Genomic DNA, 19,497 nt, shown 5'->3' with positions numbered 1-19,497 from the left:
AGACGCGACTCAAGGAAGTGGTTATAATTTGGGACTTATATACCATGTTAATAGGGGAAGAGGGAAGAGAAGGACTATTTTACTTTTAGGGAAGATAAATGGCCCCTAGGAGGACAGATGGCAGCTCGGACAGTTTTGTGACTATGTCTGTTCTGGTGATTTCTTGTCCTGGTGCCAGTGCTGACTTCTTGAATTCTCGTCCTTGGTGATAGGAGTCCATCTCTCTGGTTTTGAAACTTCCAGGGAAAGGATTTCTGGCAGTTGAACTCTTTTGGGAGCCTCTGCTTTTAGGCAGATTAAGGGAAATTCAAAACAAACAAACAAACAAACAAACAAACAGAAAACCGTCTTCAGTGTGGTACATCCTGGATCCCTTCAGACAAGGCACAGGCAGTACCTGGCTAGGGGAGCCCCTCACACCTCCTCCTGCCGGCCCACCCCACATCCCTGTGCCCATGTTTGTCCTCTTTCCAATCCCTACTGCCCCATCCGAACTCACTGTCCTCTGTCCCCATTCTCTGTGTGCTAAGGTGACACGTCACCACACAGCAGCTTGCCCCTGCCGGCACAGGCTCCCTTCACTGCGGCTTTCAGGTCCCACTCCCTCGCTTGCCCAGCACCTCTTGCTATCTCTTACTCATTCAACGAACACTCCCAACAGGCTTCTCCCCGCCAGGCCCTGGGCTGGATTCCAGAGTGGCAGCGATCAGGCAGACCAAACTCTGTCTCTAGGAGCTCCACCCGGTGGGAGAGGCAGACAGACAGACGGACAGTGACAGCCTAGGCACAGGAGCCCATGGGAGCTCAGAGGAAGAGCCCAGAGGAAGAGTAAGGCCCGGTAAGTTCTGTGACTTGTTGGTGCCAGGAAAGAGCTAGGCCTGCCCCTGATACTCAAAAAGCACATGTGAACAAAGGGAACAGAGGGAGGGGAGGAGAAAGAAGGAATGACAGGAGGAAGGGAGGGAAGTTGGTATATTTTCCTCCATCCACCTTTCTCCTCTCTGGACTAGTGTTTGGGACCAGCCCCTCCCCTACTCCATGTCAACCTCTGGGCTTATCAGATATTCCAATAGCTGCTCTGGCCTGATAAGCCCTCTCCAGATAACCCCTTTCTCTTGTAATTGAGTTTAAATATTGATCCACCCAATCAAGGCAGGTTAATATTCAACCCAACCGAGCTCTGGAAGCCTCCCGGCCACCAGATTCTTCCCTGGGCGAGGCAACGTGGGGCTGAGCAGGGCTGGAGCAAGCAGGGCGTGCAGTCTTCCCCCAAAGCGCGTTTATCAGACGGTTTGGGAATGGGGGGCGCGAGGGGCCTGTCTAGACCTGGCTCTGCCCCTGGCAGGTCCGAGGAACACTGTCCGAGCCAAGCCTCAGGGCCTGCACTTCCTGGCTGGAGGACCATGGGGAAAGCCAGCTTTGTTCCAGTGGAGGCTCAGCCGGGAGAACCTGCCCAGACACCCTTCCCTTGAGGATTCTGCTTTGCACCTTAGAGTGTCCTCAGGCTGCCAGGATCCTCCAGAACCATATGGCTGATTTCCTCCTCTCTCACCCACAAGGGTGATTCCCTCAGGCTCCTCAGGGTTTGGTCCTCCTGAGTCAGCCTCCCAGAGCCTATCCTGTCTGCCACACTCCAGGTGGACTCTTCAGCCCACCTGGTAGAGGCCCAAACAGTGCATGCACCTGCTTCCCACTGGTGACTTTCACGGGTCTTCCATGTGCACGGCCCCAGTCAGCGATGTGGGAGCCGCCGCAGCCCAGGATTTCCAGAAGCAGGAGAAGTGCTGAGTGTGGCTACTCCCCTGACCCAGAGCAAACAGTGTGGTCAAGAGCCAGCAGGATCCACACCATACCCTCTGATTCATAGGTAGTAGGTTCAGTGGTGGTCAGGTGAGGCTGGACAGGAATGGAATGGACAGGACAGTGGACAGGGACAGGGACAACACAACCAGGGACAGGGACGTGCCTGTGGTCAGGTGTGGGTTGTGTGTGTGTGTTCGTGTGTGTGGGTTGTGTGTGGGGGGTTGTGTGTGTGTGGGTGTGTGTGTGGGGTGTGGTGGGTTGTGTGTGTGTGGGTTTGTGTGTGTGTCTGTGTGTGGTCGTGGGTGTGTGTGGGTATTGCGTGTGTGTGGCCAGTGTGTGCGTCTCGTGTGGGCTGCAGGTTCCGCGGGTGTGGCCAGGTGTGGGGGTTGTGTGTGGGTTGTGTGGCCCAGGTGGGGGTTGTGTGTATGTGTTTGTGTGTGTGTGTCTGCTGGGGTGGAGGGACATCAACAGGTCTCCACCACTCAAACTCCATCTCCCACAGGAGGGCCAGAGGATCCCATAGCTACCAGCCAGCTGTCAGGCTCCACCTTTGTCAAGGATCCCAACATCTCCCAGGGCCCCCTGTCCCCGGGTCCCAGCCGACGACCCACCTCCAGAGGCTCCCTAGAAAGAGAAGGGGGAGCCTCCAGGCCAGCAGCAACAGCCCCCCGGGGAACCTGTTAGAAATGCCCATTCTCACCCCACCACTGAACCGGAGACTGAAGGCGGGGAATCCCCGCAGTGCGGTGCCGGTGGCTTTCCAGCCCTGCGGAAGCTTCGGATGCACTGGGCCACCACCCAGCCACCCTAAGCCGTGAATAAAAGCCTCCTGCCTCTCACCGCTTTACTATGTGCCGGGGCCACTCCAAGCTCTTGAAGTAAATTCAGTTTATTTACTCGTTATAACCGTCCTGTGAGGCAGGCACGAGTATTAGTCCTCGTCGACTAATTTTACGGATAAGGCAAGCAAAACAGAAAAGTGAGGCGACCTTGCGCAAGGTCACACAGCCGGAGGCCGAATGAGAAGCTAGGCCGTTCTCCGCCACGCCAGGGGCTCCCGAAGTGTGGTCCCTGGACAAACGGTGTTAGCATCATCTGGGGACTTCTTAGAAATACAAATTCCCAGGCCCCCGATCAGACCTGCTGAGCCCGAAACTCTTTGCGGGGACCCAGCCATCTGCAGAACAAGCCCTGCAGTTTGAGAACCGCAGCGCTGCACCCCGCTGCCCGAAGAGACACCCCGGAAAATAGCCGGAAAGCCTCACGCTCGCATCGTGGCTGGGGTGTTTGCTGGAAACAGGCCACTTTGCAGTGCGGCTCGGCTCCTGCCCACCGGGAGGCCGAGGACCGCGACCCGAGCCGCTCATGAACTGGGGCCTGCCGAGCCCTCATCGTTGGATGGAGAGGAAGAAGCCTTTGCTGCGGGCCCTTGCTGCTCTGGGCCTCGGCTGCTGCGAGGTGCTCCCGAGTGCACACCATCGGCTCCTGTGTCCTGGCTCTCACCTCCAGCCTCCCTGTTGGGGCAGAGGCTGTGCAGGCGGATGGGGCGGCCAGCAGCCATACCAGAAAGAAAGGCGGTGGTACATGGGAACTCTCGGGCTCTGAGCTTGCCAGGCTCCCTAGTTCCACTCTGAGCTCGTGAACCCAATCCCGTTGCTATGGAGTGAATGCTTGCATTCCCTCCCCCGCTTCCCATGTTGAAGCCTCACCTCCAAGGTGATGGTACATGCAGGGGGAGCCTTTGGGAGGTATGAGGCCAGGGTGCAGCCCGCATGAATGGGGTTAGTGCCCTTGTGAAAGAGGCCCCAGGGAGCTTGTTTGCCCCTTCCTAGGAGGCAGGCCCTCTCCAGCCTCTGGATCTACCAGCGCCTTGACCTTGGACATCTCACCTTCAGAACTGAGAGACATACCTTTCTGTTGTTTTTAAGCCACCTAGTTTACTTAGGGCATTCTGTTATAGCAGCTCACATGGGCTAAGACAGCCATCACGTACCCTCTCAGCCTAAGGACCTGCCATGCTGTTTCCCACTGCACTTAAAACACACACCAGAACCCTCCTGCCCCCATATGGTCTGCAAGGCCCTGTGTCAGGAGAGTCAAAGCGTAGGGCACAGCCCACCAGCGGGCCAGAAGTGCAGCTCCACAGGTCAAGATCTGCGTTCCTCAAGAAAAAATGGCATGGAATAGTCCAAGTATTGTTTTGTGAAACTCGTTAATATGCGCGTGTGTACTGGGAACACTGAAAACTCTGAGGATAATTCCGTTATCTGTCCCAATCCCCTCCTCCTCTGACCTCCCCTGGCATCATCCTCCTTCAGCAACAATGCCCTTCTTTGGGATCCGGGAACACCCCAGCCGTTTCCCAGCTCACAGGCCCTGCCAGTGCTGCTCCACATTTCCCCCGGAGCCTCGTCCTCTGCCCGGCCTTTGGCTCCCTGTCTCATGGTCTCATTTCAGCCCCATAAACTGGCAAGGCAGGCGGTATTCCTATTTCACAGATGAGAAGACTGAGAGTCAGGGAGGTTAAGTAGCCTGCTCAAAATCCTACGGATCCAGGATTCCAACCCAAGACCTGAAGGCCCTCCCACTGTGCATGCCCTCTGCTCCTCTCACAGGGACATGCAGGCAACTTGAGAGGAAAGGGGGGCTTTACCCGTGCGGGGTGGGAGGAGCACCATCCTTGGGGCTTGGAAGCTTGGGGAAAACACGGGCAGCAGGCATGGAGGAGCCACAGCTCTGGGCGCCATGGGCACACACATGATCAGAATGGACGCTGGAGACAGAAGAGCTTGGGAAAGTTGTGGTTAGGGTAGGAAGGCTTCAGAGCAGGGTAGGGGCTGGGAGGGAGAGCAGGAGCTGGTAGGGAGGACTGTGGGTGGCTCATGGGCTGCTGCCCTGATCTTGGTAAGAGATGATAAGAGACTGGGGTGGCAGCGCTGCAAACATGCTGACCAGCCTTCAGCCAGCCCACCCACTGATCAAACTTCAGACACCTGAGGCCTCCAGGTACAATGGCTATTATTTAAAAACAAAGACAAAAAAAATCCCAAGAAAGTAATAAGTGTTGGCAAGGAGTAATTGGAACCTTTGTGCACTGCTGGAGGGAATGTAAAATGGTGCAGCCCCTATGGAAAAAAGGATGGTGGTTCCTTAAAAAATTAAACACGGAATTGACCCAGCAATCCCACTTTTGGCCATTACCCAAAAGAACTGAAAGCAGGGACATGAAGAGCTGTCTGGTCACGCCCATGTGCATAGCAGCATCATTCACAATATTTAAACATGGAAGCAACCAAAATGTCCACTGCAGGATGAGTGGATAAACAAAATGTGGGCTATCTATACAACAGAGTATTATTCAGCCTGAAAAAGGAAGGAGAGTCTGACCGGGCACGGTGGTTCACACCTGTAATCCCAACACTTTGGGAGGCCGAGGCAGGCAGATCACCTGAGGTCAGGACTTCGAGACCAGCCTGCCAACATGGCAAAACATCATTTCTACTAAAAATACAAAAGTTAGCCGGGCATAGTGGCAGGCACTTGTAATCCCAGCTACTTGGCAGGCTGAGGCAGGAGAATCGTTTGAATCTGGGAGGTGGAGGTTGCAGTGAGCCGAGATCATGCCATCTCACTCCAGCCTGGGCAAGGCTGTCTCAAAAAAAAAAAAAAAAAAGGAAATTCTGACACATGCTACAATATGGATGAACCTTGAGAACACCCTAGTCACAGGCCAAATACTATATGATTCCATTTTTATGATGTCCCTCATAGAGTCAGAAATGACAATGGTGGTTGCTAGGGGCTGGGACAAGGGTGATATGGTTTGGATGTGTCCCTTCCAAATCTCAAGTGGAAATGTGACCTCCAATGTAGTAGGTGGGCCATGTAGGAGGTGTTTGGGTCATGGGGGCAAATCCCTCATGAATGGCTTAGTGCTGTCCTCATAATGAGTGAGTCCTCTATGAGTTCACATGAGATCTGATTAAGAGCCTAGCACCTTCTCCCTCTTTCTTGCTCCCTCTCTCACCCTGTGACAAACTGGCTCTTTCCTTCACCTTCCACCATGACTGCAAGCTTCCTGAGGCCCTTACCAGAAGCAGATGCTGAGGCCATGTACAGCCTGCAGAAGCATGAGCCAATTCTCTTTATAAATTACCCAGTTTCAGGTATTCCTTTGTAGCAATGCAATAGACGAATGCTGGGGGATGGGAAGTCAGTGTTTAATGGGTACAAAGGTTCGGGTTTTGGTAAGATGAAAAGGAATCACATGTATGGGTCACACCTGTAATCTCAGCATTTACAGGTGTCAGCTACCGATGCCTGAGGCGGGCAGATTGCTTGAGGCGAAGAGTTCAATATCAGCCTGGGCAACATGGTGAAACCCCGTCCCTACAAAATACAAAAAAATTAGCTGGGCGTGGTGGCACGCGCCTGTAGTCCCAGCTACTTGGGAAGTTGAGGTAGGAGAATCACCTGAGCCTGGGGAGGTTGAGGCTGCAGTGAGCAGTGATCATGCCACTGCACTCCAGCCTAGGTGACAGAGCAAGACCCTGTGTCAACAAAAAATTAAGAATTCTGGAGACGGATGGTGGTGATGGTTGCACAACAATGTGAGTGTACTTAATACCACTGACCTGTACAATTCAAAGAGCGAAGATGGTAAATTTTCTGTTTTGTATATTTTACCAGAATCTAACAAACAAAAAAGCAAAACAACTCAAGGCCTGAGCCACAGAGGTTTCTTACAAATGTGCGTTTTATTTGCATTCTAACCCAAGCACAGATCCCACATACAGACTTCTTGTCTGCACAATGGTACAGTAACAAGTGCAAAATATGCTTTATTTCAGGTACAAAAACATGGCAGTAGGACAACTTCGAGCTTGACGCCCACCTCCCCAGGACCTCTCACACCCACCTGACCCATCCAAGGGCCACGTCACCCCGATAGATACTCCCACCACCTTTAGAGAAGAGTCACCCAATCTGGAGAAAGGTGCTGAGGTTACATCTTTAGAAAGAAATCACTTTAAATACACGAACATTAGAGAACACAGTAACTGTGCTTCCACCCAGCACGGGGAGGCCGCGGGGAGGCACCCCAAAGAGTCCCCTTCTCTTCTGTGGTTAACCAAGCAAGCCCCACAAAGCTTTCCCCAGCAGAACACACCCGGCCCAGCAATGAGGCCTCAGGACACAGCCAGCACTGTGACAAAAGAACTCATCCCACCTATCTAGACAGCATGAGATCTGCAAGTGGGATCCGGACTGGACACCAGGAAGCTCCACCTGGCTCAGGCCATCAGTAGCTGTGGGACCCTGGCCCCCATCTAACCTCCCTGTTGACTTCCTGAAAACTGGGCTAGCGGGGGCCTCCCCATTGCTTTAGGGAGGATCAAGTGAGAAGCTGAGCAAATGCACAGAACACAAAGCCTGGCCTGTTAGCCCCAGCTGCTACCACTGCTGTTACTCATGGAGAAAGGGAGCGCAGTGGCTGCTGTCTGCCCCTGGAGTGATGACACCAGCAGTGCACAGAGGCCGGACAAGCCACAGGGGGCTGGATGGCCACAGCTGGACCTCAGACCCATCCTGTGGAACTCCTTCCATTTGAGGCTGTCCATCCTCCAATGGCAGACGCAGAATTCTCAGGCCTAGGATACCCTTATGGAGGACCCGGGGCTGCCCCTCCAAACCACCAAGCTGCAGCCACTGTGAGCGGTCCCCTTTGTAGCAGGAAGAGCAGCTGGACACATGGGAAGAGGTTTGCAGGCTCCAGAGAAACCAAGAGGTCCTCCATCCCCAAGGCACTAGGTGGAGGTGAGATCAGGCTGCCCCTACCAGGACAAGAGTGTGCGCCGGCCAGGAGGCCACTGCTGCCCACCACCGCTCAAAGGCCTTCCCCACGCATCAACCCTGAGGGGCCTGGCCAGGGGATGCACGCCAAAGGCCCGATGGGTCTCCAGGAACAGAAAGCAGGCGGCAAGAAGGAAAGCAAAGGGCTCTGCATTCCCACCACGAGGCAGGGCAGACTCTGCAGGAGCCAGCTGGAGCACCAGAACCTTCCAAGGAGGGCTCACCAGCCACACAGAACACGAGATGCATGACAGGCAGGGTTAACGCAGAAACTGCCCATCTGAGGGCTTCCCCTGCTTCCAAGCTCAAACCAAGTCGTTTTATTCTTTTACAAAAGCCCTTGCTGTCTGAGACTTTATTTAAATCATCCAGCAGGGATGGAGGTAATGGAGATCTGGCTCAGTAGTCAGCAGACTCTTTCTGTAACGGGCTAGATGGTAAATATTTTGGGCTTTCAGATCCAAGAGGCAAAATCAATATTATGTTGGCATAAGAGCAAACACATTTCCACAAATTTTTAAATTGATAAAATCCAAAATACAATAATTGAGTACATATTTTGGTAAATACATGTCTACTAATAAGAATAATTTTTTTTTTGATGGGGGAGAAAACAATTGGGTTCAAAGATAACATTCCCTATCATAAATCGGTGGCATAAACAGGCAGTGGGCTGGGTGGGGCCATCGTGTGCTGGCTGACAAGGGCAGTCACACACCGCTGAGTGCTGATACAGGATGAAGGGTGTGGAGCCGATGATATGATATTGTTCTCTTTGATGAAGACCTGAAAACTTCCCCCGACCCCTGCTGCCCACGTCAGGGCCCCTCAGGACGAAGGGCATGAGGACAGGTTCCCCCTCTGGCCCTTTGCGGAGGGACATGCTTTGGTTACCCCATCACAGGGCTGGCCAGCTGGGGCCCAAGCAGTGACCGCCCTTCCCCGCCTCATCCCATCAGCTGCCCTGCACGGAGCAGAAAACCCATGCCTCAGAGCTACTTCCTAGGGACACTGCCCCTCGAAGGCCCTAAAATGGCAGAGCCGGGGATGGCAGGTGCAGCCCTGGCCACTAGCATAGCAGTTGCCCTCAGCTCTGTTAGCTGTGACCTATAGATTGGGGGAGGGAAAAAAGCCAGGAGGAGCTTTTGCAGAAAGGTCTGGAAGCTAAGTGGAGGTTGCAGGAGCTCTCAGGGTGCCCCTGGGCAGGTCCCAGGAAGGAGGCCTGGGGTGCCTGACCAGCACCTCACTGGTCCTCAAGCCCTGTCCTTAAGGGGCAATGGGAAGGAGGTGGCAATCAGAAGAAGGTACAAGCATTTCCTACTTGCAACGCTGGACTGGTAAGATGACACAGATCATGTAACCCGAGGGGAAGTGCCTGTGTGAAGCCAGTCGTGTGGAAGATCCACACTAGAGGCCTTGCCCTGCTCTTGGGGGCCTCGCCCAGTGCCACTTACACTCTCTAGAAGAGCTAAGGCCACCAGCTTCATCCACTCTCCAGGAGGTCACATAAGATCAAAAGGGAATCATCAAGCTACAGAGGAAGCCTGTTTTCCCCAAATGCCAGGGGAAGAGCAGCCATCTCCACACCTTGCCAAGCTAAGGCTGCTTCTGGCTGTGCTCATGGCAAATTCAGGAGTGAGGGAAGGGACCTAGGTACACACGTAAACATGCACATGCGCACCAATGACACAGACTGTGCCTGCACTGTGTCTGGTCCCTGGCTGGCAAGGAATATCTGGGGGCCCCCACAAGTTTGCGGAGGGAGTAGACAGCCCAGTTAGGAGCCAGGGCTGATTCCCAAAGACACGATGGAGACAATCTGACTCATATCAAGAAGCATGCTGCCTTGCACTGCAGGAGCACTGGTGGCACTGTGTACAATCAGGACGGGTACACATAAAGGTCTCCTGCCTGTTATGCAATTTTCAAAGATTTTTTTTTTTCCAAAAAGACAGAGATGAGTCTCACTATGTTGCCCAGGCTGGTCTTGAACTCTTGGCATCAAGCGATTCTCCCACCTTGGCCTCACAAAATGCTAGGATTAGAGGCATGAGCCACCATGTCCAGCTTTTTGTACGATTTTGATGGAGGGAAAAATGGGAAAGCCCTGGTGCCCCTCAGATTCATTTCATGGCAGGTTGGTGCCATCTGCAGAGATCGCCAAGCCTGTACTTGTAACAGGAGGAGATGGAGATCCAGAGAGGCAAAGAGACTTATACTGAGTGAGGGTCTGGGATGTAGGACCTTCCCTGTCCCTCCTCCTACATCCCAGGCAGTGCCAACATCTAATCTCCCACCCCCACCCAGTCATCCACTGTTTTCCCACCCCCTCTGAGCGCCTAGGGGCTTTCTCCCTCTGCTCCACTGACAACAGCCTAAGAGGCTTTTCCGTTTATTTCATCGACTTGTTAATGATTTTCAGATCTTCAGTTACTCAGGCCAGCCCCTGAAGCAACGCTGGACTTGGAAACTTGTGACCCTGGCTGGCTCCAGTCCGCTGCTGGTAAAGCCCTCTCTAGGTTAATAGCTTTGTGTAAGGGGCTCCGGGCTGCCTGGGCAAGAGGTCACTAGGGCAACGCTTGACCTTTGCTTAGGACCCCAAGCCAAAGCCTCGACCTCCCTACCCCATCCTGTCCTTTCCACAGGCATACCATGCTCCTCCTCCAGCAAACCTATTATTCCTCCATTCAACAGCCTCTCTCCCTTCATCAGGAAGGGACAACCTGGTAAAGAGGAAAGGGTTTATCTCAACCTTGCAAACAGATACCCTGCAAAAACCGTGATGACCTAAGAGTAAGGAACTCAGCTTTGGGCTTCCAGTTCAAGATGGTGGCCTGAGCACAGGTGTCTGTCTTATTTCCCTCTGGGGTTCACTGTAAAAAGAAGCTGCAGTTCAGAAGCCACAGGTTGCTGGGAGTGCCCTGGGAAAAGCTGTCCCACTGAACAGGCCAGGACCTCTGGACTCGCAGGAAAGACCCTGGACAGCTGTGGGAAGGGCTATGGCTTTTCTGTACATCAAAACCTGGAGCTTTCGCTCATCTGACCCCTGTGAAAGGGATGAGCTGCTACATTAGGCATCTGAGACATTTTGGTACCAAATTACCATGTGTGCTTTTTTGAGTATTTATTATTTTCTCTTCTTTCATAAGCTATAAGCTTTAACCATAACCACGAGAAGGTAAGAAGAGCAGATGCCAGGGGCATGCCAGAAAAATGGGAGACTCTACTAATAGCACACTTCAGGTAACAGACTTTTATTACATCTTCTTTTGGAACTAAGAAGTAAAATATTAGCCTCCCACACTTTTGAGAATTAAAATTGAGCCCACCATCATTTGGCCTTGGTAGTGACATCACTTGGGTACAGTGATGACAGCCTGAGGGGCTGGACCTCAGAAAACCAAAGGTCTAGTCCTGATCCTTCCGCTGTGTGACCCTGAGCACATTATTCCACTTCTAGTTGATTCAGTTTCCTCATGACTCATAGCAGGAAATCATTGGTCTTGACCTTCCTCTAAGGACTAGTGTGTAGAGCTAGAACATGCACCAAGAAAGACTGGGAAACATTGGAGAGAGAGAGGACTCGGTACCGTTGACTCAGGTAAAGAGGGAGACAGCAAGAACAGAGTAGAAAGGCAGCGTAAAACTGGTGGAACCAAACACAGACTAAGTGGGGGGGAAAAAAAAAAAAAAAAGGTAAGCTTCCCACCACCACCACGTCCCAGGAAAGAAGATCCAGTAAGAAGCAGAGGCCTTTAGGAAGGGTGCCAAGACAATTCCGTGGAGAAAGCATATTTTTCTCAATAATCAGCAGTGGGACAAGTGGAGATCCACAAGCAAAAGAATGAAACTGGACCCCTACTTCACATCATATATAAAAATATACTCGAAATGGATCAAAGACCATTGTGAGAACTAAAACTATACAAGTTCTTAGAAGAAAATACAGTCATTTTTCGACCTTGGATTAGGTAATGGTTTTCTAAATATGGCACCAAAAGCACAAGTGACAATAGAAAAAAAAAAGGTATCTTGGAAATCATCAAAATTAAAAAGTTTTGTGTCTCAAAGGACACCATCAAGAAAGTGAAAACAATCCACAGAATGGGAGAACGTTTTTACCAATCATATACCTGATAAAAGACTAGCGTTTAGAATATAGAAATATCTCACACAACTCAATAATAAAAAGAAGGCCCATCCCTGGTAGTCTAGTGGTTAGGAAAATAGAAAACTTAAAAAAAAAAAAAAAAGACAACTCAATTAAAAATTGGGAAAAGATCTGGATAGACCTTTCTCCAAAGAAGAAATATGCATGGCCCATAAGCACAGGAAAAGACACTTTACATAAGTAGCCATCAGGGAAATGCAGATCAAAACCACAACAAGATGGCACTTCATAGTCATTAGGATGCTAAAAGCAAAAAAACAGATAATAGCAAGTGTTGGTGAGGATGTAGAGAAATTGAAACCTGGATACATTGCTGGTGGGAATGTAAAATGGTACAGCTGCTGTAGAAAACAGTCTGCTAGTTTCTCAAAAAGTTAAACACAGAGTTACTGTAAGACCTAGCAATTCCGCTCCTATGTATATTCCCAAAAGAAATGAAAACATATGTCCACATAAAATCTTGTAGAAATATGTTCATAGTAGCATCATTCAGAGTAGCCAAAAAGTAAAAACACACAAATGTCCATCAACTCATGAATCAATAAACAAATGTAGTCTATCTATACAATGAAGTATTATTCAGCAATACAAAGGAATGAAGTACTGATACACGCTCAACTTGGACGGCCCTAGAAAACATTCAGTGGAAGAAGCCAGTCCCAAAAGAGATATCACATGATTCCAGATATATGAAATGTCCAGAGTAGGTCAATCTTACATAGAAAGTAGACTCATGGCTGCCTTGGACTGCAGGAGTTGGGAAAGTAGGGGAGTGACAGACAAAGGGTACAGGGTTTCTACTGGGGGTGATGAAAATGTACCAACGTTGATTGTAATTCTGTGAATTGACTGTGGTTCTGTGAATTTACTAAAAACAATAGAATTGGACACTAGCAATGGGTAAACTGTATGGCATGTGAATGATACCTCAATAGTTAACCCACTCCCCGCTTCTCCTCTAAAGAAGGAAGAGGAATCAGGAGCCTGTCCTCACTCTATTCTGTAGGAATGCCATGGCTATTATCCAACAGAATGACTAACAGAGCCCCTTTTATTCTGAAATGTCCTGGTTCATATGATAAATTTATATCACTACCCTATCACTATGTGCTACCATGCAAGTGACTTTGCTCCTCTGAGCCTTGGCTTCCTCATATATAAAACAAGTTCTACCCATGGTAGACCCTGTTTTATTCTGGTAATCCTTCAGTCTAGCACTTCATTCCACAGAAGCTCCATTTAGAAGCTATGACATCCCATTCAGGTGGTCAGAAGGTTCCCATGAACCTCAATTAACAAAGAGCTGAAGCCCTGGGCCAGCGGAGACCACTGGATCCCAGGAACCAGAGGCAAGGCCAAGACAAATTTCTGAGTCTACCGCAGTTACTGACACTCAAATTTCCCCAGAGTTAGGTCATTAAGAAAGACGACGAACCCATTCTGATGCAGGCAAAAGACCCTAAACAGAGCCCCTACAAACAAACAAAGATAAATGTTTAAGTAAGGGGCACCCAGAGAAAATACAATGTTCCTGTGGCAAGTTTAGCAGCGGTTCACCAAGGTCTTCTCTAACTTTCTATAAGTCCATCCAAGAGGGCCTGGTATTGTGGTGGTCAAGGTCATCTGATGACACGATGGGATGCTCATTCCTAATCCTCCTTACCCATGATTGCCAGGAAATAAAATAGTCTTTTTCTATTACCAGCCCCCTAACCGCCCCACAAAGGGCCTCAGAACTAATGTCTGTGAGAAAGGCAGTGCACATACACTGTGGCATCTACCACGCCAAGGCACCAGTGCAGAGACAGGAGCGCATCTTTGGGTTCTGCAGCAGCAAATCCTTAGAAACAACGTAGAGAAGAAAGAGGTAGAAGGCACAGAATAGCCCCACTCCCATCCATTCATCCAAGAACAGGAAAGGCGGATGTTGACCAGGGTCACGGAGAAGGGAAGCAAACCTGAAACAGGAGAATGAGGGCAAACTGCTCCCATCAAGTCAGCAGTGCTGGCCATGCAGCCAACTCCCAGAGGAGGAGGTAAAGGTAGCAGCTTCCAGGGTGAAGCAGAGCTTTCTCTGGAGGCAGGAGAGTGGTCAGAAGGGACCAATACAGGTGGCACCAAGATACCCAATCAGCTTCCAACTAAGGGATGAGGGGTTTCAGAGCAGACGTCTCCACTGGTTGCCCTTTTAGAATGTCAGGGTTGGACCAACGGAAAAGCACAAGGAACCATTCAAAATCTGGAGGCCAAGAGGAAGGGAGAAAGGAGCCACTGGCTTTCTGTACACCGTACTTGGTGTCCACAGGCTTCTGCTGGTTGGTGCTCTGTAGCTTTCACAGACTGGGCAGGGTCCCTCCTGGCCTCAGCTTGCCTGGTGAGGCCACAGCTTACAGTGAGGCAATTTCTACATCCATGGGGATCCACAGGGCTGGGAGCTGGAGGCAGGTACAAGGCCCACTGCTGCTCAGAGTCCGCATTTCAGGATGATGTGGTAGCCATCATTGCTCTCGGCTGCAAGAGAGAAACACTGAGTGTGTTTCACAGGAAGAAAGGTGCAGTACCACAGTACTGGGGAGTCCCAAAGGCATGCTGTTAGGGTATTAGCAAAGACCACCAAAATAGGGCTGCATACAGCAAAGTGTGCTGGCAGAAGCAGGGATCTCACAAGCCCTGACATCTGCCTCGTTTAGTGTCTTTTTGACAATAGGTCTTTCTACCATAGTCCTACGCCCAAGGATGAAAACCTATGTTCCAAGGAGGATTTGGACAACTGTGGTTCTCAGGGATATTATGGCCCCCAGAACCCTAAAGACACTCCGTGGTTAGATCCACAGGACAAGGTGAGAAGTGGCTTCCTCATGGTCCAGGGTCTATGAGTTGGTCAGAGGGCTTTTGTTCTGACATACGCTAACCCCAGCCCTTAGGAAGGCCACAGCAGGTCTTTCTCTACCTTTAATGAATAAATACATGTTCCCGGTCCACAAGCTCTTTCTCGGCAGAGCACAGGCACACCGTCAGGTGGGCCCCCCTCGCCCCCCATCCCGACCCACGCTGCCTGCAGACTCAGTGGCTGTATTCTGGGCTTGATCTTCCTAGAGGACTCCAGGAAACCCACAACGCATCTTGCTTCTACTCAACACTGAATTCATAGAGAACAAGTTGCCTGGCCCGGGATTTCCCTTTCAGAAGTGACCCTGGGGGCCAATCTCACTTGTTCTGCCATTTCTAGGGCTAGCTTTCACAGGGAGTTTGTGCTTTCTTTTTCTCAAAGGCTTTTCCCAGGTCAGCACTCTCTGGAAGGGCCATCCTGCAGGAAGGCCCCACCCTCCACCTGCCCCCACGACTACCCCAGGGATGCAGCTCACTCACTTCAATTAAACAAGAAAGAGGGAAGAAACAGGGGGAGGGGGAGGCTTCACCTTTAATTGTGCTGAGGACAAAACAGGATTCATCTTGGAAATTCTGCACCATCTGAAAGACAAAAGAGAGAACATGTTCCTTCAACCATGAGTTGAAGTTTGGAAAGCCTCGGGGGCAGAGCCCAGCCACGCACAGCTGCAGAAACACCACTGCCACGGTGCCTACACACGCAGGAACACGGTAAACACCACTGCCACGGTGCCTACACACGCAGGAACACGGTAAACACCACTGCCACGGTGCCTACACACGCAGGAACACGGTAAACGCCACTGCCTCGGTGCCTACGAACACAGTAGGAACACGGTTCCGCTACAACATTCACTGAAAAATGAGGACACAGAATCAAAGTGTGACATGATTGCAATTTAAGTAACAGAAAGCTGAACATAACCCCAACCATCTAGTATGAATATGAAGGATGGAAAGAGGCCCAAACGGGAATCAAGATGTTAGCATTTAATACTGGACCACTTGATTTGTGTTTGTTTGCACTGTTTTTGCTTTTTCCTAGTTACTGACTCTTCCAGTCTCTGTAACGGACACTTTATAGGAACGTGTATGTGACTGACAGCAACAGATAAAAACAACTAAATACAATGTTTTTAAAAATAGAAACCTTGGTACTTAGTAGGATCTACACATCAGCATCCTCCAAAGACAAAATATAAAGGAGGGTTCCACTACCTGTGTCTATAAATGTGGCAGGAAACGAACGGCTCTGCTCAGGAGCCTCCTCTCTGGAGTTGTAATTTTGACGAACTACCCAGTGACCCTGCACAAGCCAACCTTTTTCACTTCCTGTCTCCACAGCCCTATCTGTAAAACGGCGCTGATTTAGTGATAAAAATATAACCAGAATGCAGACGGGAACTGGTGTCCACTACTGACGGGGATGTAAATCTTTCTAACACTGTTCATGGGACCCAGTAAGAATGACCATGCATCTCCAACAAGGAAGTTTTCCTACATTCTCCTCCAAGTCATGAGCCCTGGACAAACTCCTACATCACAAAGACGGGCATGAGGCTGGTGAGCGCAGCATCGTCTGCAGGAACACCAAACTCCTACCAGCCCTGTCAATCAACAGCAGAAGCACGAAGCAGCTGTGATGGAATCGTGCTCCTCAGCGGTGCCAGTGAGCTCCAGCTGTATACTACAACATGCCTGACCTTCCAAACAAAATGTGAAATGAAAGAAGTCACAGAAGAATACACTATGATTTCACTCACAGAAAGTTTTTAAATAGCAAAATTAAACAATATATCGAGGAGGAACAAGGGAATGCTTCATAGAAAATTCATACCAGCCAGTTGGCTGTTACGAAATCAGTCCACAAAGGGACTTCTAACACAACATTCTGGTACCCTGAGTGCAGGTACATGGGTACTTCAATGGTTCTTTAACTGTACAAGTAAGTTTTATAAATTCTTTCCATATTTATACTGCATTTCACAATTTACATTTAAAGAATATTTTTAAAATATATAAACAGGCTGGGTGCGGTGGCTCACGCCTGTAATCCCAGGAGTTTGGGAGGCCGAGGTGGGTGGATCACCTGAGGTCAGGAGTTCCAGACCAACCTGGCCAACATGGTGAAACCCCATCTCTACTAAAAATACAAAATTAGCCGGGCATGGTGGCAGGTGCCTGTAATCCCAGCTACTCTGGAGGCTAAGGCAGGAGAATCGCTGGAACGCAGGAGGCGGAGGTTGCCATGAGCTGAGATCACATCACTGCACTTCAGCCTGGGCGACAGAGCGAGACTGTCTCCAAAAAAACAAAAATAAAATATATAAACATACACACAATACACACACACACACACACACACACACACACACACACACACACACTAGCTAACACAATGGCAGAACCCTTTTTCAAACTGAAAAAATGCCATCCACATTTTATGGCCTGCTCTGGATTACTGCCTCGAATCTTGCAAATCCATCCACCTGTCGCCCCCTGCCCCTCCCACAGGACCTAATGATGCGTGAAGTACATTTACTCTATTCTGCTGGCCTGCTCCATCTAGGACTCTTGGCAGCCCAGCCACTTGGGCATGCAAAGCCCTACGCAGAGCCCACATGGGCTTAATCAGTAACTCTCTTGTTTAATGAAGTGCCCTTGCACCCCAGGGGCCGGCTCCGCGGCTGGCCAGGCTGCCTCCAGCACTCCGGGCAATTAAGAACCAAAGGTTTCCAATAGATTCGGGGTTAAGAGGCAAGGAGACTTTCGGGAATGAGAATCGCCTACTTAGGCGAGGTGGCATTTCGGTTCTGCTCTCTGCTTCACTTGCTTCACTGCCTACTCTTGAGCACACAGGACAAGCTGAGGAAGGAACGGCCTTCAGGACCTGTGAAATTGCAAGGGTTCCCCACATTTTTGGTTTTTGTCTTCACAAAAGGAAATTCATTTTGAAATGCAAAGTGACAAGCCTCTGGTGACACTACAGCTGTCCACTGCTCATAGCATGTCCACCCTTCCTGGCTATTCTAAAGTCAGCTTTCAGGTTAGGAACCTCAGGCTTCATTTTCCTCCTCTGTAAAATAGGAGTTCAAGAAAAAAAAATAGCTAGGCCAAGCACAGTGGCTCACGCCTGTAATCCCAGCACCTTGGGAGGCCAAGGCAGGTGAATTGCTCAAGCCCAGGAGTTCAAGACCAGCCGGGGCAACATGGCGAAATGTTGTCTCTACAAAAAAAAAAAAAAAAAAAAAATTAGCCAGGCATGGTGGCACATGCCTGTGGTCCCCAGCTACTCAGAAGGCTGAGGTAGGAGGATCACCTGAGCCCAGGAAGTAGAGGCTTCAATAAGTTTAGCTGTGACTGGGCCACTGCACTCTAGCCTGGGTTACAGAGTGAAACTGTGTCTCAAAAAAAAAAAAAAAAAAAGCTGGATTAGATTTGAATGTAAGAATGTAATAATATACAAGTAATTCTTAACTGCTGAACTGGTGACAAAAATAGCAAGTTGCAGATAAATGTATGGCTGCATGTTTGCTTCATGTTTTAATTTATTTTTTATTTTTTTGAGATGGAGTCTCGCTCTGTTGCCCAGGCTAGAGTGCAGTGGCACAATCTCAGCTCACTGAAACCTCTGCCTCCAGGGTTCAAGTGATTCTCCTGGCTCAGCCTCCCGAGTAGCTGGGATTACAGGCGCGCCACCACACCTAGCTAATTTTTGTGTTTTCAGTAGAGACAGGGTTTCCTCATGTTGGCCAGGTGGGTCTCGAACTCCTGACCTCAGGTGATCCACCTGCCTCAGCCTCCCAAAGTGCTGGGATTACAGATGTGAGCCACCGTGCCCGGCCTGCGTGTTTTAAAAACCCACACCTACGTACACTAGGGCACACACAGAGACTAGAGCACAAAAAAACTGCCTTTCAGAATCCCATCAAACCTAATGGAAACTCTTCCAGGAGAAAAGAATGGGGCAGGTAAGGGTTTTCACATGTGCCTTCTGCTGTTCTATGTTGCTTAACTTCTTATACTAATTACAAATTACTTTTCTTTTTTTTTTGAGACGGAGTCTCGCTCTGTCGCCCAGGCTGGAGTGCAGTGGCCGGATCTCAGCTCACTACAAGCTCCGCCTCCCGGGTTTACGCCATTCTCCTGCCTCAGCCTCCCCAGTAGCTGGGACTACAGGCACCCGCCACCTCGCCCGGCTAGTTTTTTGTATTTTTTTTAGTAGAGATGGGGTTTCACCGTGTTAGCCAGGATGGTCTCGATCTCCTGACCTCGTGATCCGCCCGTCTCGGCCTCCCAAAGTGCTGGGATTACAGGCTTGAGCCACCGCGCCCGGCCTACAAATTACTTTTCAATGTAAAAGACAGGGAAGTCTACCTTGCTGGCCTCCAGGACCGAGATGAAGTGCTCATGAACATTCAAGGGCTCTGGCAGTTGTAATAACAAGTGGCAAGAGGATTGTTACTAGTAATGTCAATCTGTGAAATATACAAACCCTGAAAAGCCTGACATTTTTATACATCCCCAAATCTCAAAAGATCTCTCCACCACTCACTCCCCCAAATAACAAGTGCCCCGCAGAATCACGGTCAATGACACCACCCACCACTTGTTTAGTGTCTCCTGGCACCTGCCACTGTTCTCCCACCTTATCTGTACTACAGCCTGTTTGACAGGTATATGTATCCCTGTTTTGCAGATGTGGAAACTGTGGCACAGACAGGTTCAGTAAATTTCCCCAAAGTCATTCAGCAACTAGGAGGTAGCTTCGGGTGGGGACA

The 19,497-nt window shown here is 50.1% G+C and overlaps 1 protein-coding gene across 1 annotated transcript in view; it reads right to left on the bottom strand.

Moving 5' to 3' along the window:
• Positions 1–6,541: 6,541 nt before the first annotated feature.
• Positions 6,542–19,497, bottom strand: part of TFCP2L1 (transcription factor CP2 like 1) — a 70,305-nt gene continuing 57,349 nt past the window's right edge. The window contains exons 14-15 of the mRNA XM_003909229.3: positions 15,247–15,298; positions 6,542–14,338 (exon numbers count right to left, since the gene is read on the bottom strand). Coding sequence (XP_003909278.1) covers positions 14,292–14,338; positions 15,247–15,298 — 99 coding nt within the window. The 3' untranslated portion in view covers positions 6,542–14,291. The remainder of the gene's footprint in view (positions 14,339–15,246; positions 15,299–19,497) is intronic.

This window comes from Papio anubis, chromosome 10 (genome assembly GCF_008728515.1).
Source record: "Papio anubis isolate 15944 chromosome 10, Panubis1.0, whole genome shotgun sequence".
Classification (NCBI taxonomy): Eukaryota; Metazoa; Chordata; class Mammalia; order Primates; family Cercopithecidae; genus Papio; species Papio anubis.
This window is presented reverse-complemented; position numbering and strand designations above follow the sequence as displayed.